At 39.0% G+C, this 21,129-nt stretch overlaps 1 protein-coding gene across 3 annotated transcripts in view; it reads right to left on the reverse strand.

Moving 5' to 3' along the window:
* Nucleotides 1–4,659: 4,659 nt before the first annotated feature.
* Nucleotides 4,660–21,129, reverse strand: part of PSMD14 (proteasome 26S subunit, non-ATPase 14) — a 64,004-nt gene continuing 47,534 nt past the window's right edge. For all 3 annotated transcript variants that reach the window (XM_050969335.1, XM_050969333.1, XM_050969334.1), the window contains 5 exons: nucleotides 18,720–18,827; nucleotides 15,460–15,534; nucleotides 10,218–10,343; nucleotides 8,224–8,286; nucleotides 4,660–5,083 (listed from right to left, as the gene is read on the reverse strand). In XM_050969335.1, coding sequence (XP_050825292.1) covers nucleotides 4,985–5,083; nucleotides 8,224–8,286; nucleotides 10,218–10,343; nucleotides 15,460–15,534; nucleotides 18,720–18,827 — 471 coding nt within the window. In that variant the 3' untranslated portion in view covers nucleotides 4,660–4,984. The remainder of the gene's footprint in view (nucleotides 5,084–8,223; nucleotides 8,287–10,217; nucleotides 10,344–15,459; nucleotides 15,535–18,719; nucleotides 18,828–21,129) is intronic.

A 21,129-nucleotide genomic window follows, 5' to 3' on the forward strand; every position in this document is an offset into this window, starting at 1 on the left:
TTTATAAGACATACTCCCCCATCCTCCAGTGTAACCCTCCCCCCAGGTAAATGCTGCGTTGGAAAAATAAAACACCCAGAAAACTCAGTTCAGGCAGCATACGTACACAGGAACAATGTATCGTCTCTTTTGAGTTTTGAAATAATTATAAGCTGTACAGTTGAAGTGCCCTAATGTATTTGCAGTCATGTTTACTGTTTCTCCAGTAAATAAATATTTGATCTGTGTGCTGTTATGCGGGAGATTATCAGAAAAGCATGGCACAAGGCATCCATCTCTCCATCTAGCTCCAGCTTCCCTTCCACTTGACGGGTGTTTTCTTTCAGTGACTGAATCACACAGGCAGTGAGTGCTAGGAGGGAGATATCTTTTGTAATAGATTTGTCAGAAGCAGTTAGCTCGATTCATAGAAATAAATTAACGTGTTGCTAGAGCTCCTGTCAGAGAAAAGATTTAGGGCGGGGGGGGGACGATCCCAAATAATTATTTCATTAAACTAGGGAAGAGCTAGACACCCACGTTGACAGGCGCGATTTTCACAGTGTAACAGGCCCTGTTAGGCGGGGAGTGCTGAAGGTTCCGTGGATAATCCAGGTGGAGCAGTGTGTGCGGGGCATCCTCTCCCGTCTTCCCGGGCATCAGGGAGGCGGAGAATCCCCTATTGCCCCGAGCTCGCCGCTCCTACCTCAGGGCGCGCCTCGGTGAGGCAGGTGAGCTTAAAGCCACTTCTATCCTCCGGCGGCAGAGCGGATCTCTCCTGCCGGCCGGCGCTGTGGGGACTCACAAGCAGAGGCAAGGAGGGAATGAGGGAGGTTGTTGGACGGCATCAGCCCAGCAAGCCCAAATGTTTGCAGCTCAGGGGGTGCCTGCTGCAAGCCAGGGGCCTTGGTTGGCCCCCACCACGCCCCTCAGAACAGAACAGGCTCTGTTCTGTCCGGACCCAAAGCCCCTCACAGCTGGGCAAGGACAAGACCAGCCACTCTCTACCGTCCACACTACAGCTTTAAATCGATATTAGTAAAATTGATTTTATAAAACAGGTTTTATAAAATCAATTTTATGCGTCCACACTAGGGCACATTACTTCGGTGGTGTGCGTCCATGGTCCCAGGGTACCATCGATTTCCGAAGCGGTGCACTCCGGGTAGCTCAGTAAAAGAATAGGACCAATAACTTCGATATCCGTCCACACTAACCCTAAATTGATTTAGTAATATCGATTTTAGGGTTACTCCTTTCGTTTAGCTGGAGTACAGAAAACGATTTTAAGACCCCTTAAAATCGATTTTAAGTGCCTTGTAGTGTGGACGGTTACAGCGTTAAATCGATTTAACACTGTTTAAATCGATTTAACGCTGTAGTGTGGACCTGGCCTCAGATCGAGGAACGAGCTTCTTCCCCCAAGGAAAGCAGGCAGGATGACCAGATAGCAAGTGTGAAATACCAGGACACTTCTTTTTGGAGGTAGGGGGTATAGTTGCATATATAAGACAAAGTCTCTAATATCAGGGTGGTCCCAATACTGTTGGGACATCTGGTCACCTTAGGAGAGGGACAAGGAGGGGCAAAGAGACCCCTTCTTCCCCCAGGCAGCAAGCCTTGGTCTTCTAGGTAGGTACACTGAGCCAGTGACCATATATGCTCCCTTTCTGCCTTCTGGCTGTTGCTGCTCCTGGGGCTTCAGAGGCCTCACTCCCACCTGCAGGAGAAAGTTTGTGAGGTGACAAGCCGTGGCTGTGCCTGTAGGTTGCTCATAGCAGAATCCTCCCCCATTAACATATGCTTTCATGTCTCTTTTGGGCTGGTGGCTAGTACCTTGTAACCTCACCTCCAGGAACAACTGTGTTACACCTAATCTGACTCCTGTCCCCATGCACAACTTCTAGCTCAAGGTAACTAGTCCACTAAGCTTAACATAGCTACTGGGTGCTCAAACTGGTGATGTAGTGAGCACTTGGTTTGTCAGTTGACACCAGGATTCTGAGTGTGGTTTTCCATGAAGTAGTATTTCAGACTAGATTGCAGGTTTGCATCATGGAGCATTGCTCTCATCCATCTGAAACTGGAATTAAATTTAGATGGAGACTGGAACCAACAGGGCCTTCTTGGGATCGTGGTTTTAACATTTCTGCTTCAGATACCAAAGCAACATGGCATCCTCTTCACCTTTGTTACACTAGACAAAGTATTGGGGAATAGTTTTTGCACCTGAACCACAAGAAAGTGGTACATTTAACCAGAAAAGCAAGTTGGTCTCCTATTTCTTTCTCAGGACCTTTAATTCCAATTTATAAAGTATTTGAAGTAGCAAATCTGTTTTTACTTTATAAAGTACCAAGTTAAACTTTAAATCAAGACTGGATGTTTTTCTGAAATATGCTCTACGAATTATTTGGTGAAAGTTCTATACCTGTGGAGGAGGTCAGAGAAGGTGATTGCAGTGGTCCCTTCTGGCTTTGGACTCTATGAATTTAACTATTATTCTTATAATTCCCTTTAAAAGGATAGACCTGAAAATCATATTTTTATTTGAAAGTACACATAATAGTGTTAGGATTAACCCTTAATATATTAGAATGGAGAACTGACAAAAAGTTGGTTTTCTCTGTGCATTTAATAGTTTTATCATCACCATCACCATCTTGCATTTTGTCTCATATACTAGCATGACAACATAGGACATGTGGTTGCTGTTTTCCAGGCCTTGCTCTGTTGGTGAAGCTCACTGCCAGCTCTTTCCTCAGGCTCCACAGGAGCGTATTTAGCAGTAACATCAGAAACAAAGCTGAAATTAGGGCCACCAGGCAAGCTTAGGCAGAAAAAGACAAGGTGAAAAAAAATGGGACTGTGCAAATTTAAGTCTGTTGCCATCAGGCCCACCAAAAGGACTCTTCTAAACAGATGGGATCCAGAAAACAACTGTTTTAAATAATTTTTTAAAAATTCAATACTATTTTAAAAAGTGCTTTTTATTAAATTGATTTTTATCAATTTGAAAAAAAGTTGATATTTCTCCAAACTTTCCAAAATCTGAACTAAAATCTATATTTATACACAAACCATAAAACTTTAGGAAACTGGGGGATGGGGGTGGGGAGAGAAGGGGAAAGTAGTTAGCAACAATGTATATACAATGAAGGTCACTGTGTATCAAGACTCTTTAATGCTACAGAACAGGAGCCAATAGCTACATTACTTGGTAGACAGATGCAAATGCAGCATTCAGTAATGTATGTCAATTTTTGGTTCCATAACTTGAGTATAAGATTGTGGGCAGAGGCATCTGAGGTAGCCTATTGTGCACTAGTTTAGGATTATTTTAATAAAAACCGTGTTTTAGAAGGGAAACTACCATACATCATCTCTTTAAGAAAACGCTTCTAATGAAGTTTTTCATGAATGTGAGTCATGCACACTACTGCATTACCCATATTTGTTGGTTTAGTGCATGCCATGCATCTTCATTTTCAGCAAAATACAGATATAATTCTGTGAGAAGCAATATTTCATGCCAAGCAGGTGTAGTGTCTGGTGCTTGTTTCACTAGCACCATCCGCTCCAGTGTGAAATTGATGGTTTGGCTGGAAGATCTGGAGATGGGGTAAAACTAGAGACACAGGGAATGGTTGTACTATTTAGCACATTAAAAGCCAATTTATGCAGCAAGGTACATTTTACATGGCAACTTACTGCACTTAATTTTGTTGCAAACTGGGAATCATGCAGAAATGTTAATATATTTTTTTTAAAAATTGTTAACCTGCATAGTTCCTAAACTAGGATAATTGGAAGATATGCGCTGGCAGGTGCAGACGAACTGTCTTAGAGGAAGCGTTTGTGGGTGGTGGGGTGTGGGTGTTGCAGAAGGCAAACTATCCATCCAGTTCAGCCCCTAATGAAGCTGTGCTCTGCTGGGGCTTAAAGGCCCAGACGGTAACTGCCTAGAAACCTTCCCCTGCCCTTTCCAAGATAGAATTTCGCTTATGTCATCGCATGCACCACCTTCCCAAACAGCCACACAGTCCCTTTCCTGTGGAGCGCCTAAAATGCAGGGCAAAGTAAAGAACTAGAAATTGGCTTTTGGGGGGTTGTAAAAGGAAAATTGTACAGTCAAGCTGCATTATACTCAAGAAGCTGGTTACAGAGCAGGATGCTATGGTACAAGCACAGGCTACAGCAGACATGCTTCCTCCTCATCATGTCTATTCCCACTCATCTATGCTCATACCCTCATTCCCCAGATACCCTCCCAACTTCAGATGGGCTATGCAACCCCTTCAAAAATTTATTCTCAGGTCAATTGCTATCAGCTATCCAGGAAAGACCCTGCTTGAGTTAGGGTGATTGGAGATATGCTGAGCATCAGTGTATCAATATGTGTCATTTTCATAGGCATTTGCATTGGATGGAGTTGTGTTGCATTATAAAAAACCTGTATGGCAATAATGTTCTTTTTTACTCATCACTATTTATGAAAAAAGTATGTTTTTCTAGAATACCTCAGTGATTAACAGCAGTCATATTTCATTTGTGAAGTTTTGCTAGTTCATCGATGTTTCACTTAATATGCACTAAAAATGCAAAGGAAACCAGATCTGCATGACTTTTCTACAATGTTGTCCATTCTGTATATTGACAAAAAACCTTAAACAAACCAGCTAGAGTGTAAATGTATTTTTATTATGTAGCAACAATCAAAATATATATGTACTACTGATTTTCCCCCAAATATTAAATGAAAACTTAATACAATTTGCCCACGTTGTGTTCTTGAACTGCTTTGGAATCTGCAAAGACCCTGACATAAAGAAACAGAAGTAATTGCAACACAGAGACTGAAAGGTGTTATAGTGCTGCTCTTAGATGGCAAATGATACCAGACGTCTTCCATTTAACCAAATATACTTTCCGCAGTCTCTGGTTTCCGAGTGTTAGAAACAATAGAAGAATATACACAGAAAGCACCACAGTAACAGTAAATTCATTATTTAAATACAACTGTATCCAACATTGCTGCTAAACACTGGACAATATTTGAGGTCATCAGCACATCCACATGTTCTTCTAAATGACGTTTGGGGTCCTGAAAAATAAATATTGAAGTAGGCTATTAGAGGAATCACTAAAAAATGACCACTTCAGAGATGACAGATTTAAACTATTTGAGAACAAAGCAAATTAATGGACACTGACAGCCTATTAAATCCCCCAAGGTTTCCTTCCTTCAAGATACTGCATGTAACTTTGATTCTAAATTTCTAAGACTCTGTAGCTCTTCATATTCAAAGATGTTATATGTAGGTTAATAAGCAAATTGGTCTCTTCAGATTCTGGATGGATACAGTGACAGCAAATGTTTTTATGCAATTCCACACATGGGGTGAAATCCCAGCTCTAATGAAGTCAATGACAAAACTCCTTCTTGATTTCAATGGGGCCAGGATTTCACTTACAGTATCTTAACTGACTCAGACTTTAGAAACTAGGTCAATAAAAACTATACTGTAGACAAACACTATTTTAGAACTAACTGCAAAACCTATACATGGGGGGGGGGAGGAGAGAGAGAGAGAGTGTGCGCGTGCGTGTTCTGGCGGCATGCAGCAGGGTTCAGGGCAGGGCATATAAACCCTGGTAGAAATGGGGGGGTGCACTGCCGTCATGTCCCCCCCCCCCATTACCTTTGGGTATTATTCTGTAAACTCAGCTATAGCTAAACAGAATATGCTAGGTATGCAATTTGAGTCATGGCTCTAAGGCTCTTGTTTTTGTTAGGTTAAGACAGACCTTACAATTTATTTTTGTGGTTATCCTCATTCCCCGTATTAAAAAGAAAAACCTCAGGGAAGTCTGTAAAAGTTAAGATAAGAGTACAACAACTTCTTTTGAAGCTATTTTAGCCTATTATTTAAACAGACATTTCTATCACTCAAATATCCATTTCTGAAACCATATTTGTGGAGGTGAGATTCATACTATTTAAAATGAAAAAATGGAGGTGTTTTCTCATAGACTTCAACAAGGCCAGGATTTCACCTTAGCAATACAAACATGGTGCTCTGTATTTTCAAAGCTGTATATAATCTTGGGTCCCCAATCCTGCAAAGATTTATCCATATGCTTAATTTTAAGCTTGAGAGTAGTCTCAATGGCTTCAAGAATATTACAGTGTTTACCTCTTGCTGAGTTCCCAGGCTTTGAGGGAACTACTTAGTGCAGGGGTTCTCAAACTGGGGGTCAGGATCACTCCACTCCAAACCCTGCTTTGCATCCAGCATTTTTAATGATGTTAAATATATAAAAAAGGTGTTTTAATTCATAAGGGAGGTGGCGGGGTTGCACTTAGAGGCTTGCTATGTGAAAGGGGTCACTAGTAAAAAAGTTTGAGAGCCACTGACTTAGTATATAAAGTTAAACATATTCTCAAGTCTCCGCAGAATTGGAGCCTAAGTCTGTACAGTTCTTTGAAAATATTAAGTACCATATAAGTGCTAAGTATTATTAAATTACCTATATAAAATGGATCCATGTGATGTATTCACACAAGTTTACTTTCAGTAGTAAAGTTAAGCACATACATAAAACTTTGCAGGATTGGGGACTAACTACATTATCCTCATAGTATACCATGAAGTAGCATATTTCCTCAATCTACTATGTCATTTGGTTGTACAGAGCCCATTATACAGATATTACAGTAGTGAAGACAAATTAAAAAAAAAGAAAACGTGTACACAGTAAAGGATCTATTTAAAATATTTATTGAGCCTATTCCACATACAAAGTAGTTCTGATTGCCACAGCTGTCACAAGTCTAAGCTGCTCTTTTTTATAACCCATTTACAAAGTCCTGTAATTCTTTATGATTTCTCCATTCAAACTAATGACCTTTCCAAATAGAGAACAAATATTCACATCAGCAGCTGTGTCTATAGAACTTACTGTATAATGACAGAAGGGAAAAAAAAAACTCAAGAGAAAACTATTTCACTGAATGATTTTACAAGATACCTTTAACGGTTTCTTTTAGAAAAAAAGTTTGATGTGTGAGGAAAAAAATCTGACTTTTTTACTCTGTATTAACTTAAAAAAATTCTGCACCTGCTGTTAAAGAATTGTTTAGATTGTAGATTATGCATGGGCTCAGGCTCACAAGAAGAGATATTTACAACTGTTCTAGATCTTTGAAAACGATGGTTCTTCCTATATATTTATTTTTGATTGTTTCCTGCTACAGATCCGATTGCAACAAAAGTATATGAGTGGAAGAAAATTACAGATAAGTTATAACATCAGTTTGTTGGAAGTTGACACAAAAATATTGCATAATCCTCTGAAATACAGTTCATGTTCTACTACAGCCTGCCATACAAATAAATCCTGCCTCTCCTTTAAGGGAAAATAGTTTGGAGGTTTTTTTAAAGCTATCCATTGTTCCTATTGCTCTCCGAGTCCTACTGAACTCGGAGAACAATGTTTTCTTAACAATTTTAATGTTTTTCCATTTCAACAGATTTCTTTCTTTGGCTTTTAGGCTAAAATAAAACATATCACTAAATTAATATCTGTCAAGTCCTCTGTCAGGAAAGTACATCCTGCCATGACAGAAAGATGGACTTAATTTAATGGCCTCCCCTCTGCCACCCCAAATCTCAGTTATGGTCCTAAACTGTTTTTCTTATGAAGCACAAGGTAACATGAAGGTGTTTAGTGTACTTGCGTGTGTATTGGCATCAAGCATCAATGTTTCTGAATAGTGGGTGAACTTAATGCCCTTCTACTAGCTCTTCAGTCACAGTGTAATGCACCAGACTGACTGACTTGCCTCTTTAAAAAATAGCATGTCTTCTCCAAAATGCAATAGTGTATTTAGTTTTTTTGTTTGTTTCTTTTTAAAAGAAGAACCATGCAGAAATTACAGGATATTCCCCAGTGGATTATAACAATTTATCCAAAATATATCTTTAAACTTCATTATAAGAAATGTCGTGGCAGACCCTTGCAACCAAAGGACAATTTTGTAACCACTTTGCAAATTACCCCCAGACAGAGGCCTAAATAATAATACTGTCCATCCGGTGTAAATTCAAGACCTGTAGGGAATTCAGGATAGCCAGACTATAAAACAGAAATCACTTGCAATGCATGTGACTAAAATAATATTAAAATATATTAAAAAAAAAATCAGGTTATTTCACCTCACAATAATTCATTACACCTCACCTGCTTGCCAACATTTTTTATTGCCAGCTGTTCAGGTGTCATCTTATCTTCTTCTTCCACAGCCTGTGAAAAATACAAAAAAGGTCAGTGTTTCAGATTTTGTTTACTTTTTCCTAGAGCCACAAGATTATAAAAATATAATTCCTTCTTAAAAATCAAAAGGACAGCAGCATTTCAAAAGCATATATTAAATCAAAAGGAAAGGCGCTTCAATTGCTCAGCAAAGGTGGCAAAAGATTAAGGGGAGTATTCATGTACAGCTTTATTGTCAGACATTTTAGATTTATTCACCAAACTATATTAAAGAAAAATACACTTAGAATTTATAAAATGTTACAGAGGGGTAGAATTTTGCACCTAATAATCACATCAACAGCTAGATAAAACAGGTTAAAAATATAATGCCCAAAGTACAGCATTAACTTTGCTGTTTCTAACTAAGGGAAGTTTGATTTTTTACTATGAATTTTTGTATTCTAGTTTAAGTAACTTTTTTATAATTTCTTTAAAGTTTTTTTTGTATGTAAAGTTCCTTGTTTATTGGTGTTTAACGTTAAAATGTCTGATATGGAGGGTTTACATCCTTGATCAACTATTAAATAAAATATTTGAGTGTAATATTTTGGGACTACCAATAAGCAAGTTAAAAATATACTTCTTAAAAAAAAGGATTTTTAATACATACATTTTCCTAGTAAGCATCTACACAAGTAGAGCAAGTCTCAATCATTCTTTTATTTAGGAATGTCATAATTACTTGTTATGGATAAGTGTGGGCCTGATCATTACGTTGGCATAAAAAGTGAGTGAAGAATCAGGCTGTATATATTTAAAAAAAATGTTCCAAATGCACACTATAATGGAAGTACATATTTTTTGAAATATTTGATCTAGTAGTCTTTGACTGCAGCAATGAAATGAGAAGTCAAATTAAATCCAAAATAATCTGAATTAAGGCTCAACTACAGGAACTCAAGACCCATCTGTGACTCAGTAGGGAGAGGGGCGGATTGACCTGGGAATGTCTGCATGGGGGATGGGAGAGCAGAGAATGACTTTAGGTGAGGGGAAACTGGACAAAGGGAGAGGGGGAGAGAGCGCCTGCTGGAGGGGTTTTTGGTTTCAGTTTTGGGCTTACTGGGAAGAGGCAGGGAACCCTGAGTCTGGGGTCCAAGATCCTTGCCCCTCAGAGGGACCTGACTGAGGGGTCCTGGTTGTACCTACAAGCCCTGCTTGGGACTGTGTTCCTGTTGTCTAATAAACCTTCTGTTTTACTGGCTGGCTGAGAGTCACGGTGAATTGCAGGAAGTGGGGGGTGCAGGACCCTGACTCTCCCACACTCTGTGACACCATCCACTTCAAAGAGTTAAATACAGTCAATGGGACAGATTACACACATCCTTAAAGTACGAACAATGATTAATCTTTAATTGTAAAAGCAGCAAAGAGTCCTGCGGCACCTCATAGACTAACAGACGTATTGGGGCATGAGCTTTCGTGGGTGAATGCCCACTTCGTCGGATGTATTCACCCGCGAAAGCTCATGCTCCAATACATCTGTTAGTCTATAAGGTGCCACAGGACTTTTACTGCTTTTACAGATCCAGACTAACACAGCTACCCCTCTGAATCTTTAATTGGTTAGCAATCAGGAACTTCATGCTCACAAAGCTTTAGTCTATAATTATAGCCAGTTATACCTTATTTGCCAAATCCACTGAACTCCCTTAAAAGTTATTCTACTAAATATATAGACTACAAAACATGTACATTCCCATACTGCCCCCAAAAGAGAGCATTAAAATATTAGTGATCACTGAAGCCTCAGAAGTTATTTGCTTTCAATTATTCAGTGTTCTAGTTAGTGTTTATTTTCTAAGACATTACCATGAGCGAATGCAAAGAGATCTGTAATCAACTTTTTATGCAATGAAATTTGCTATTGTCAGTTATTTCATTAGAGCAATTTCAACTTTACTGTTGGACCTGAATACCTTGTTATAATTCTTAGCTAACTCCAGCATCTCTTTCACTACTGTTTCATTGAGTTTGCAATGTTCACTATAGTCCTGAAGTGTCAAACCTTCCATCCAACTCTTCTTATGCAAATTTAACAACATCTGCAAAATAAAGTCATACAGTTTAACATCTACATCAGAACATAAATTTCCAGCACTATAAAGGTCCACTTGATACAGAAAGTTAATTTACTACACGTACTTGTAGAGGTGTATATAAATGATTCAATAAGATTAGAAATGTTCCAAAAGCATTTTTGATCTTGAACAGTTAGAATATGATGTGTACACAGGAGCAGCTTCTAGCTGGTGTCTATACTCAACATGACTGGATTCTGTAGTATTCTAGTGCAGCAGACTAGGAATTTTGCAGCAGTTCTTTTAAAATGAAAATCATTTAAAATGAAGTATGAAAATTAATAATACTCAATCAGTGCAGTAGCACGTCTTATTTAATTTTTACAATACAATCTATTTTACACTGTTCCATATTTTCAGTTTGTTGTAGATTTTGTTATTGACAATGCATAACTGCATTATAGAAGTAGTCAGGAGAAAGAAGGCTGTTTTAACAGCTAGGTAGAGGACATATGAAGCTTTTGGCCTCCAGGCACACTTGGGAGGAAGTTTGGTGTTGCGGACTAAGGGTATTAGGTATGTATTCTGCACTCAGAATCCCATATTGGAGGACAGTAGGCTGTTGTAGTTGAGATGGACTTTACTAGTAACCAAACCAAGTCATGATTATGTCTTTTATAAAACAAATCATCGCCAAAAATGATGGGACACATGGACTTTGCATTTTCCCACATCTTGGATATCTCCACGTAGCTGTCTTCCTAGGTTTCAAGATAACTTGTTGCACCTTAAAAGAACATTCAGTTTCCACATCTAATAGGCTGCCAAGATCCATGTTGTAAGATTAAGAGAGTTTGGGTCTGGTTTTGATGCAAGGACTAGAAGATCCAGGCATTTAAACTGACAAGCCTAAGCAGGTGCTGTGAGAATTATATGAGTCTTGTTTTACTTTTCTGAAAACCTGAAGGAGCAGAGGAATTGGGAGGAAAGGCATTCCAATACACAAAGAATGCCTGTATCAGGGATCCACTGCCCATCACAAATCAGTACAGGAGGTATCTGGTGTTCTAAGCAAATGGATTTATTTTGTCCCCACTTCTTCAATATGGGGTTCACTGCTGAAGTCTTGAAGACCCTGTATTTTAACTTTAATGCCTGAAATTCATATCTACAAAGGAGCTGCTTTTCCATGCCAGGTGGCCATGGAAAGACATGATGAGTCATGAATCATTCCCACAGAATCCTCACGTTGGAAGACAGCTAAAGGAAAGAGACTCATCCCTACAACAATTGAGGTCTTTGGCTAGAATGTCTGTCAGGATTTGTACTATTAAGTCCTTAGTGACTAGAAAGCTTTTCATAGTAGCCAAACTACTCTGAAAACTATTGTTTTGTTGTGAAGTCTAGATTAACCGGGCTGTCACAGATCTTAAACTCTGAGATTGTGAAGATGTGCTCCCCAACCAGGCTTGGAATATTTATACCTTTCATTACAAAGGGAGATGGTTTGATAAGAGACAAAAGTGGACATTACAGACAACCATATGCAGGATTTTGGAATGAGTGGCTACCTTATCAGAGACCTGTGAAGATTAGTTAAAGCACTAAGAATTATTATTTACTTGCTCAGACAAGTTGAGGTATGCTTGCAGACTGACAGTTTCTAGTATGTAATTGATACTTAAGCAAGGTTGCAGAGATGTCATTCTCAGCCCACCAAGCAAAGTCATTTATGTACAGAAAACCCTTAGATCAAAGATATTTGAACTTTAGGATGTTTGATCATGTTGCATGGTTGTATTGTGAAGTCTTTTGAATATCCATAAACATGTCACAAAGCTAAAAGGACAATCACCCCTGAAGAATCTAGAATTGCGTTTCTGAAAGTATGCCTTTGCATCAGGATGAAGACAGATTAGATTACCCAAAAGCGAGAGGCCTATTGTGGGAATCTGGTTCTGCTGGACCCATCATTCAAATACAGGTAAACAAACACACTGAGCCCTTGAAAGTGTGATTCTGCTCTGAAAAGGAACGTTAGGCTCCTAAGTACCTTTGTGGATCTGGGCTAAATCCCAGTTTTAGGCATCACTGCAATCCACAACACCTCCACTAGGCCATCACCTAATCCTATAAGCAGCTATACTCACTCAACATCTAATTTTTTGCTGTAGAAGTATCCATGGTGCCTAAAGTTCTCTCTCTTGGCATATGCACTGCTCTCTCACTCTAGGTGTCTGGATGCCTATCTCCCACCTATGCCCCAGTGCAATCCACGAATGGGGGGAAAGAAAGGCAGAGGAAACTATCTTGCCCACAGGGTCTGATCCAGTTGGTGTGCTCAGATGCTCCTTCCGGAGCGGGTCCCATTCAAAATCAGAGGCTGCTGGATGAGGTGGTGGTGCCCACTTTATGCTTTTTATCCAGTGGTTAAAGCACTCATCCAGGGTGTGCGAAACTCAAGCTCAACTCCTCCATCTGCCTGAAAGGAAGAAAAGACTTGAACAAGAGTCTCCCACCTCTCAGAAGAGTGCTCTAACCAGTGAGCTATGGGATAGCCTGAGGTGGGGCTCCTTCACTCTCTCCTGCTGAATCTGTTCCACTTTGGATAAATACTTAGTCACCGAGTAAAGAGAGAGCGAGCGCAACACACACACACACACACACACACACACTAGCCTGGTGCTAACAGCACTCACTGGGAGGAGGGAGACTCAGTCTAGTCACCCTATTAAAAGATTACTTACTTATACACACTGGAACAGCTTCAACAGGAGAGAGTGAGGTAGCCCCACCGCAGAATATTCCATAGCTCAGTGGTTAGAGCACTCTCCAAAGAAGTGGGAAACTCCTCTGCAAATGCTTTCTTCCTCTCAGGAAGAGGGCGGAAGGGGGGGGGCAGCAGGGGCAATAGAACCCATCTCCCCCATATCCCAGGTGACTGGGCTAAAAGGTATAATGAGGACATCACCTCTACCTTCTCCTGTTTTTTGTGGAATGATGCAGGTGCCTAACTCATTCTTGCATGAAACTACTTAGGCGCCTAAGCTACCTCCTTCCAGGAGAGGAGTTCCTGGCTGTGGATAGCTTGCAGAAATAGGTGCCTCCCTGCAACCTGGACTGAGACTCTTATCTCCACCAAAGTGGCAGGGCTTAGAACACACCCCTTTCATCAGCATCTCACACTGGCTAGCTTAGGTGGCTCCTCACATAGCATGCTGGCTTTTGTAGCCTGCATTCTCAGGCACCTCTCACCGCATTCATTGTATAGAATCTCTAGGTGCCTAACTCAGGCTTTGTGGACCGCACTGTTGTTCCTGTGATTGTCTAGGTGCCTACTTCCTTTTGCGGTTCTGGGCCTATGTGAATTTAGCAGCCTCTACCTCAACAGATACACTTTCTGAACTGCATGTTTCATCGTTCTTTAGTGATAAAAAAATTACTTTTTATTTCTACTAGCCAAAGAGCCACTAGTCAAGCTGCAGTCTGTTTTGACCTATGCATCTTCAGCAGAACTATATAGTTCCAACTGTAGAGTCAAACTCTGGCTTTAGTTAAACCCAATCAACTCCAATGCAGACAATAAGCATGTAGAGGTGTAAATGAGGCAGGAATATGGCCTTGAGACTTTAGACTACTTTTGATTATGAATAAACCAGGAAGAACTCAGCTTGAATTTCAGATCCAAGGCTGAGTTTTTGGGACTGGAAGTTGAAAAAAAATCTTTAACTGAGCAAATTTGACGTAGAATTCACTGACACTCAATGAGCATGGAACTGCACAATGCCACTGCTCCAGAGCAAAATAAGTTAAGCAGGCCACCACTACTAGATATTTAGAGAGGACTTGAGGAGCTCTATCCAGACCAAATGAAAGCACCTTGTATTGGAAGCTATTACAGCCTATGCACACTTGAGATACTTTTGATGTATCGCTCTGGAATTTGGAAGTAGGTTTCCCCAAATTCAAAAGCCTCAACTTACTCCTGCAAATCTACAGAAGGTATAATGGCTGCCAGACTCACCATCCAAGACTTGAAACTTACGGTAATCCTGTTCACTTTTCTCAAGCACAACACAGAATGAAGGTATTTTAGGATTAAATACAACTTTAAAGTACGACAAATGTAGATACTGTAGACCAGGGTGGGCAAACTTTTTGGCCCGAGGGCCACATTTGGGTGGGGAAATTGCATGCAGGGCCATGAATGTAGGATTGGGGCAAGAGGTTGGGGTGTGAGAGGAAGTGCAGCGTGTGGGAGGAGTTGCACAGTGTGGGAGGGGGCTCAGGGCAGTGGTTGGGGAAGAGGTGCAGAGTGCAGAGGGGGCTCAAGGCAGGGGGTTGGGGTGCAGACAGAGGGCTCAGGGCAGGGAGTTGTGGTGTAGGGTGCAGGAGGGGTGTGGGCTCTGGCCCGGCACTGCTTACCTGGAGCAGCTCTGGGATGGCAGCACCGTGCACTGGGGCCAGGGCAGGCCCCCCCCCCGCCCCGCCTGCCTACTCTGGCCCCATACCGCTCCAGGAAGCGGCTGACACCACGTCCCTGTGGCTCCTGGGGCAGAGGGCTCCACGCGCTGATTTCGCCTGTGGGTACCTTCCCCCGAAGCTCCCATTGGCCGCAGTTCCCTGTTCCTAGCCAATGGGAGCTTCAGGGGAAGGTACTCACAGACGAGGGAAGCGCACAGAGCCCTGTCCCCCCTCCTCCAGGGTCCACAGGGACGTGGTGCCGGCTGCTTCTGGGAGTGGTGCAGGCCTTGCAATGCCATGGGGGTGGCAATCCCGTGGGCCGAATCCAAAACCCTGTGGGGCTGGATCCAGCCCATGGGCCGTAGTTTGCCCACCCCTGCTAGAGACAAAAAACGTTATCAAATTATCTGTGTATGAGATAGACTTTTTTCTAGCTACTTTTCAGATCCTTCCGGAAGAGATGTAGTTTGCTCAAGAGAGTTCAGCCTAGGCTCACTTTCTGCTTTAACACATCCATAGCATGACATGGAGAAAAAAGTGTTAGGGAATCATAACTCAAGATATCAGAACTTAAAATTCAAATTACAAAACTGCAACATGCCACAGGTCAGTTTAAACAGTCTGTAAAGTGGTTTCCTTTACTTAAAATGGAAATATATATGCAATCCCCCCTTACCTTCTGTTCTAGTTCATTCTTCCTATAGTTGATAGTAATGGAGTAATAATGTCTGTTCAGTCCATGAATTAGAGCCTATAAAAGTTTGTGGGAAAATATGTACACTAAAGTTATTATCATAGATATGAAAAATATTACTAAGAAAGTGACTATTTAAAGCAGTCAACTTGAAATAGTTTTGAAAACATGTTATAGGTAGTGTCAACCACTATACCTGCTAATAACAATCTTATTTTCTTATTTTTTTAAAAAAAGTTGCTCTCTTCTCCATTTCCACATGAAAAATTCACACAAACAGGAAACAGTACAACTATTTGTAAACTGCAGACATATTCAGTAAACAAACATTTTATTTTCTCTCCAATTTCTTGTTTCTGGTAAACTTAGGTCGTACTTAAAACAGGAGGTAAACATTTTTCAGACATAGGTGTGATTCTTATGTTGACACAATATACATTTTAAGGCATGGCTTGGATTAAGATGCAGTTTCTAGAAACAATTTGTGTATGAACACAAGTCCTTGTCAGTTGTTTTGTCCTCACAATGTAAAAAAGGATATGAAAAATTACACCATGCAACATTTAAGTAGAGAAATATTTGATATTCCAAATTATATTTTGATGATTTCATCTATTTATTGATGTCTATTCCTTAAAGCTATCCATGGCTAGCGCTTGTTCCACAAAATGCAAGTGTAGCTTTTCATTCTAGTGCTTCAAAGTCCTACCGCAATTAAAACTTAAGAGTTATCGAAGTTGAAAACAGATTTTTTTGCATGCATTTGTATGCTATACAAAGAAATACTTAAACAGTTAACATATAGATAGTTCATGTAAAATGTAACTATAGATTAACTGCTGATTTTCAAAGAAAGACTCATATTTAGATTTACTGTAATCAACAGAATCTCAAAACCAAAACACTTGTCTATTTATTGTTAGAGTAATTTCAGCCTTAAGCTACTGAAAAGTTTTGTAGTTTCATTTAACATTCTCTCTCTCCCCTCCCCACCCCCAATTGAAAAAACGGTACCCTCTTGTTTTAACTCAACTGTAGATAAGGGGAGGCTTTTAAGAGCTCCTAAGGGATTTACGAGTACAAGTCCTAAATAGACTTTGACTATTTCCCCTGAAATCACTGCGCTTCTAACAGCAACAGTTAATTCAACTTAGGAGTTATCTGAGCAAAGCGCAAACGCTTAAAAATCCCTGCTCCACTACTCCTCTCAACAATCTTGAAACTGTAGTTAGTCACTACAATAGGTTAACTGGAATCTCTAAAATATACACCTACTTGTGGTCTATATTTTAAAGACATTGTTCCTTAAGTGTTTTGTTTCACTGAAAGATTAATGTGTGTCATGCAGTACTTAAGTCCCGTAATATTAAAGTCTTTAATAAGCTTGCCTTATGCGTCACAAAATGACTGATAAAATATGGGGGAAGGGGCATGTGAAATCCTAACCCCACTGAACTCAATGGGAATTTTGCCATCAATTTCAATGCAGTCAGCATTTCACTCAGGGACTTTAGAACACGTGTGTATCTACATTTGTTCTCTGTGAGAAGAGTAAGTCTTAAGAACTCGTATATGTATACACTTAATTTAAAACTGCAATATTTTAATGTAATAATAAAATATGTAACTGGTCATTGCTGCCTTGCAATTAGTGAAAAAACTTATGTCTGAGATATGCCATGCTGCAACAACAATGATCTTAGACTGTGAGGTATTACTTAACCTTTTGCAAAAAATAATGAAGCAGTATGATACTATGGGGGTTTACAAGAGAGGTCATTACATACAGCCTAAAAAAGCCCAGTAATATATTCTCTTGAAACAGGCAAGCATGGGCTTGCCTGTATCCACTCAAAAACATTAGTAGGTTATTTCATACTCATTATACTTTGCAGTTTTCACAGACTCAAAAAATCAAAAGCAAAACATTTCAACCTTTTAAAAACTAACTATTTTACTAGTATGAATATTTTTGCTCATTTTTTCCCTCTATAAAAGGTGTTTTAATGCATAAAATAATAAAAGCTACCAATGAGGTTTAACAATGGCTAGCTGGTATCTCCCCAAACATAGCTCTGATAGTAAAAGTTGAAGCATATAATTTCAGTTCTACTGTGGCTACTAATAATGTCTTTCAGTAGGCTGTATTTAGCAACATACGTTAGTATTACTGTTCATGTAAATAATCTTCAGAGAAGTAATTAGGCTTCCTGGTGGCAACTATTCATGCCTTTCACAATACATTTAAAAATAAAATACATTTTTCTTCAGGGGAGGGGGAACTGTAAAAAAAAAAAAAAGTCAAGGCACAAGATAAGGCATTAATCACTCAGGAGGATACTCTTATTTTAGAGCAGAAGAAGCTTCCTGCAATGAAGGTTTGGCTTCACTGAAGACCAGAGTATTGACCTTAATAGTCAACACTAGAAACCAAACAGAGTAACTATTCAAGAGAGAGATTCAATGTTTTAAATTTATACATTCTTACAAAGATATATAAAAACATTACACTCAAGTAAAGAGGATTACACTTGAAATGGTCAATTAGACATTCAAATGATCTATTCCATTCCCTCCCCCCAGCCTTCATCAAATTACAAGATTACCAATGTAATAAGCAGAGTTGGAGATGGAATATTTGTTTAGGACACATTAAAAAGTTGAATACATATTAAGCAAAAAACCTGTAGCAGTAAAGCAAGTGGAAAGACACCATAATGATTAATGGATAAGGCATTTTTCAATGGTTGCTTGAAGAGTATTTTATTCTTTTACACATATAATTGGGATGCTTACAGTAGATAATAAAACACCACTTACTCATCCTGACTATAGGAAAGCTCAAGTCTATGTTAACAGGAGCAGTTTTAACACTGCAATACTGAAAAAGGATATCATATTAGTGATACAAGAGAGGGCAAATGGTAAAGCTAAAAAAGCTAGAGTACTGTGCTCCCAAATTCACACACAAGTTTTTCATGTTATAAATCTGTACTAAATCATGACAGTATCTACTTAAATTCTGTGTTTACATCTGACTAATTTAGGGCTCAATCCTACACTCATAAATTAGGAGTAGACCTATTCAAATATCAAGTTAATTTTATATGCACATTAAAATACTGCAAGGAGGGACAGCTATAATTTGTATGTTATAACATTTTAAGATACTTGTCACATCATTGTGATTAAACACCACTCAATACAAAACAGCGTTTATCATCATCAAACACTGAGTTTACCTGGATAGATGGCTTGTTTAAGTGACCCAGATTTGAAGTTGTTTGTCTTGGTTCATGTCCCAAGACCATCATATTAGCATTGATCAATCTGAAGGCATCAATAACAACCTGTAAAAACAAGACGTCAAGTCAATTCTTTTTAGAAAATGCAAGCAATGGTGCCAAGCAACAGTGGACAAGGCATGATCAACTCTCATCTGTTTTTGGCCTTTTTCCAGAAAATCTTTTAATTATAATATTAATAAAAAAGAACCTCCTGCTGACTGTGCCATCAGCGCACAATTCTTTACATTGTATTGTAAGGTGACACCAATTACTACATTTTTCATGGAACTATTAAGTTTTTATGTACTTTTTATCATACAACATTGAAAAGATCAGTAGATATACATACTAAAAACTTCAAAGGTATGTATATGTTTGTCACCTAAATCTTATCTAATCAAAATGAATGACAGAGAGAGACTAAAACTGAAAGTGAGCACAAGCTAAGGGACTGTGTCTAAAGCCCAGCCCTGTCACATCAATTACAACACCACAATACTTGAAATGACAACAAAATTATAGCCAGCAAGGAACTTGCCCTATGTATTCCCTTCTAGTCAGATGCTTTTTGCTTCTTGCAACTAAGAAAGGGTCTATAAACTGTCTGATGGATTAAAAAGTCCTTGTCAGTGTCATGCTCAGGAGTAAGAAATAGAGTAAAAGACGACCAAGGTCATTTATGATTTAAGGAACATGGAAGGTAGTATATCCAGTTATTTCATTACAAATGAAAAAAAAAGTAGAGCTTCCATCTAGCCTATTTCTATGCTTTGCTCAAATTGTTCAAGAAACCTTTGCAAAGAACTATTTAGTGGCTTCAGACAATAAAATAATCAGCTAACCTGCTGCTAGGTGAGGTGAGATATAGCTTAGAACACGGCAAAAACTGTCCTTGTCACCTCCAACCATCATTAGAGATTCATAACTACAAGCTAAGATTTTGATTTATTTAGCCCCTAATCCTACAACCACACCTGTGCACATAGAACCTTACACCTGTGCAGAGCCCCACTGAAGTCAATGGGGTGCCACATGGATGTTGGCATCTGCTCACATGGTTTTGATTGAAGTGTTGGAGCCTTATTTTTAAAGAGTCTAATTTTGTCATGTTCTTAAACTGGATCTATGCTTCATAGGTTTCAAGAGCTTACATTAAAATGCCTGAGACATTTCCACTGCCGTTGTACTGTAATCTGTATTTCACAAAATACTACATGGCACCGAGACACCAAGGTCTAATATACTGAGAAGCTAAATATCCCATTGTTTTATAATAGCTTATTCTAGGTAAGCAAGAATAGAAGAACTGTCCATATTTTAAAAATTATTTTAAGTGCTACTCACCAATTCAGGACTTCCCTTCAAGTTAAACAAATTAGGGTACCACCCATAAACCTACTTAAGTGGGAGTGTAATGCAATTATAATATCATGTTAAAGGGCACAGAGAGCTAACAGAAATGAACTGGCAGAGATTAATATGGAAATTAAAAAATATAATTTACAGTATTTTAAACTGAAGGTAGCCTAACAGCTATCTTGCATACTATACATGTCAAAGAAGCTGCTTAAGTCACATCAAGCAAAACACTGCCATGGTTGATATAAGTATCAAAGACAGATAATGATACACAAAGTAGTGGAAGATATTTGTACCATCAGAAGGACAATATTTGTTCACTTGTGCATGTGTGTTGACTACATGGTCCATATCCAATTTAGGAAGAGTCCATGTCTACTGCTAAATGCATACAGCACCAAGTACAGCAGTGATGTTCAGTAAATAAGCAGTTATAAGTAGATTGGAAGTTATAAACTTTTAAGATTAAATTTCCCACATGGTCTATCAATTAAGCAGTTATAAATTAGTGACTTGTACAATCCTGGACTCCCAGCTGACTGGCCAGATCCTTCTGCATCTTGTCTCTTAAAGTTGCCTTCAGCAAATATGTCATGGTTCTGCACCTCTTATTAGAATTTCAGTGACCCAATTTATGCCAGATAGCATGGTGACAGATACCTTATAAATTCTTGTTAAAGATAAAATCCTTTTCCCTGTGACACACACACATACACCTTCCTTCTCTTAATTAAATAGATAGACTGGTTTAACACACACAATTATTTTAGCACATGGAATTTTAATCTTGCTAAAGAAAAGTTTAATTCCTTTAATGATTTTGTAAACCATTAAACTTCATTCACCTCTAAGACATCAACCATTCTCTAAAAGAGTTCAACGTATCTACTGTTTCATCCTTGTAATACAAAAAGATCAATTATCTTTTTAATGTTCACAGCAGATTTTACTTTAACTCAGTTTTAAGCCTCGTGTTTGTATATATAAAAGTACATCTTTTCGTTTT

Source organism: Gopherus flavomarginatus, chromosome 10, assembly GCF_025201925.1.
Source record: "Gopherus flavomarginatus isolate rGopFla2 chromosome 10, rGopFla2.mat.asm, whole genome shotgun sequence".
Taxonomy (NCBI): Eukaryota; Metazoa; Chordata; order Testudines; family Testudinidae; genus Gopherus; species Gopherus flavomarginatus.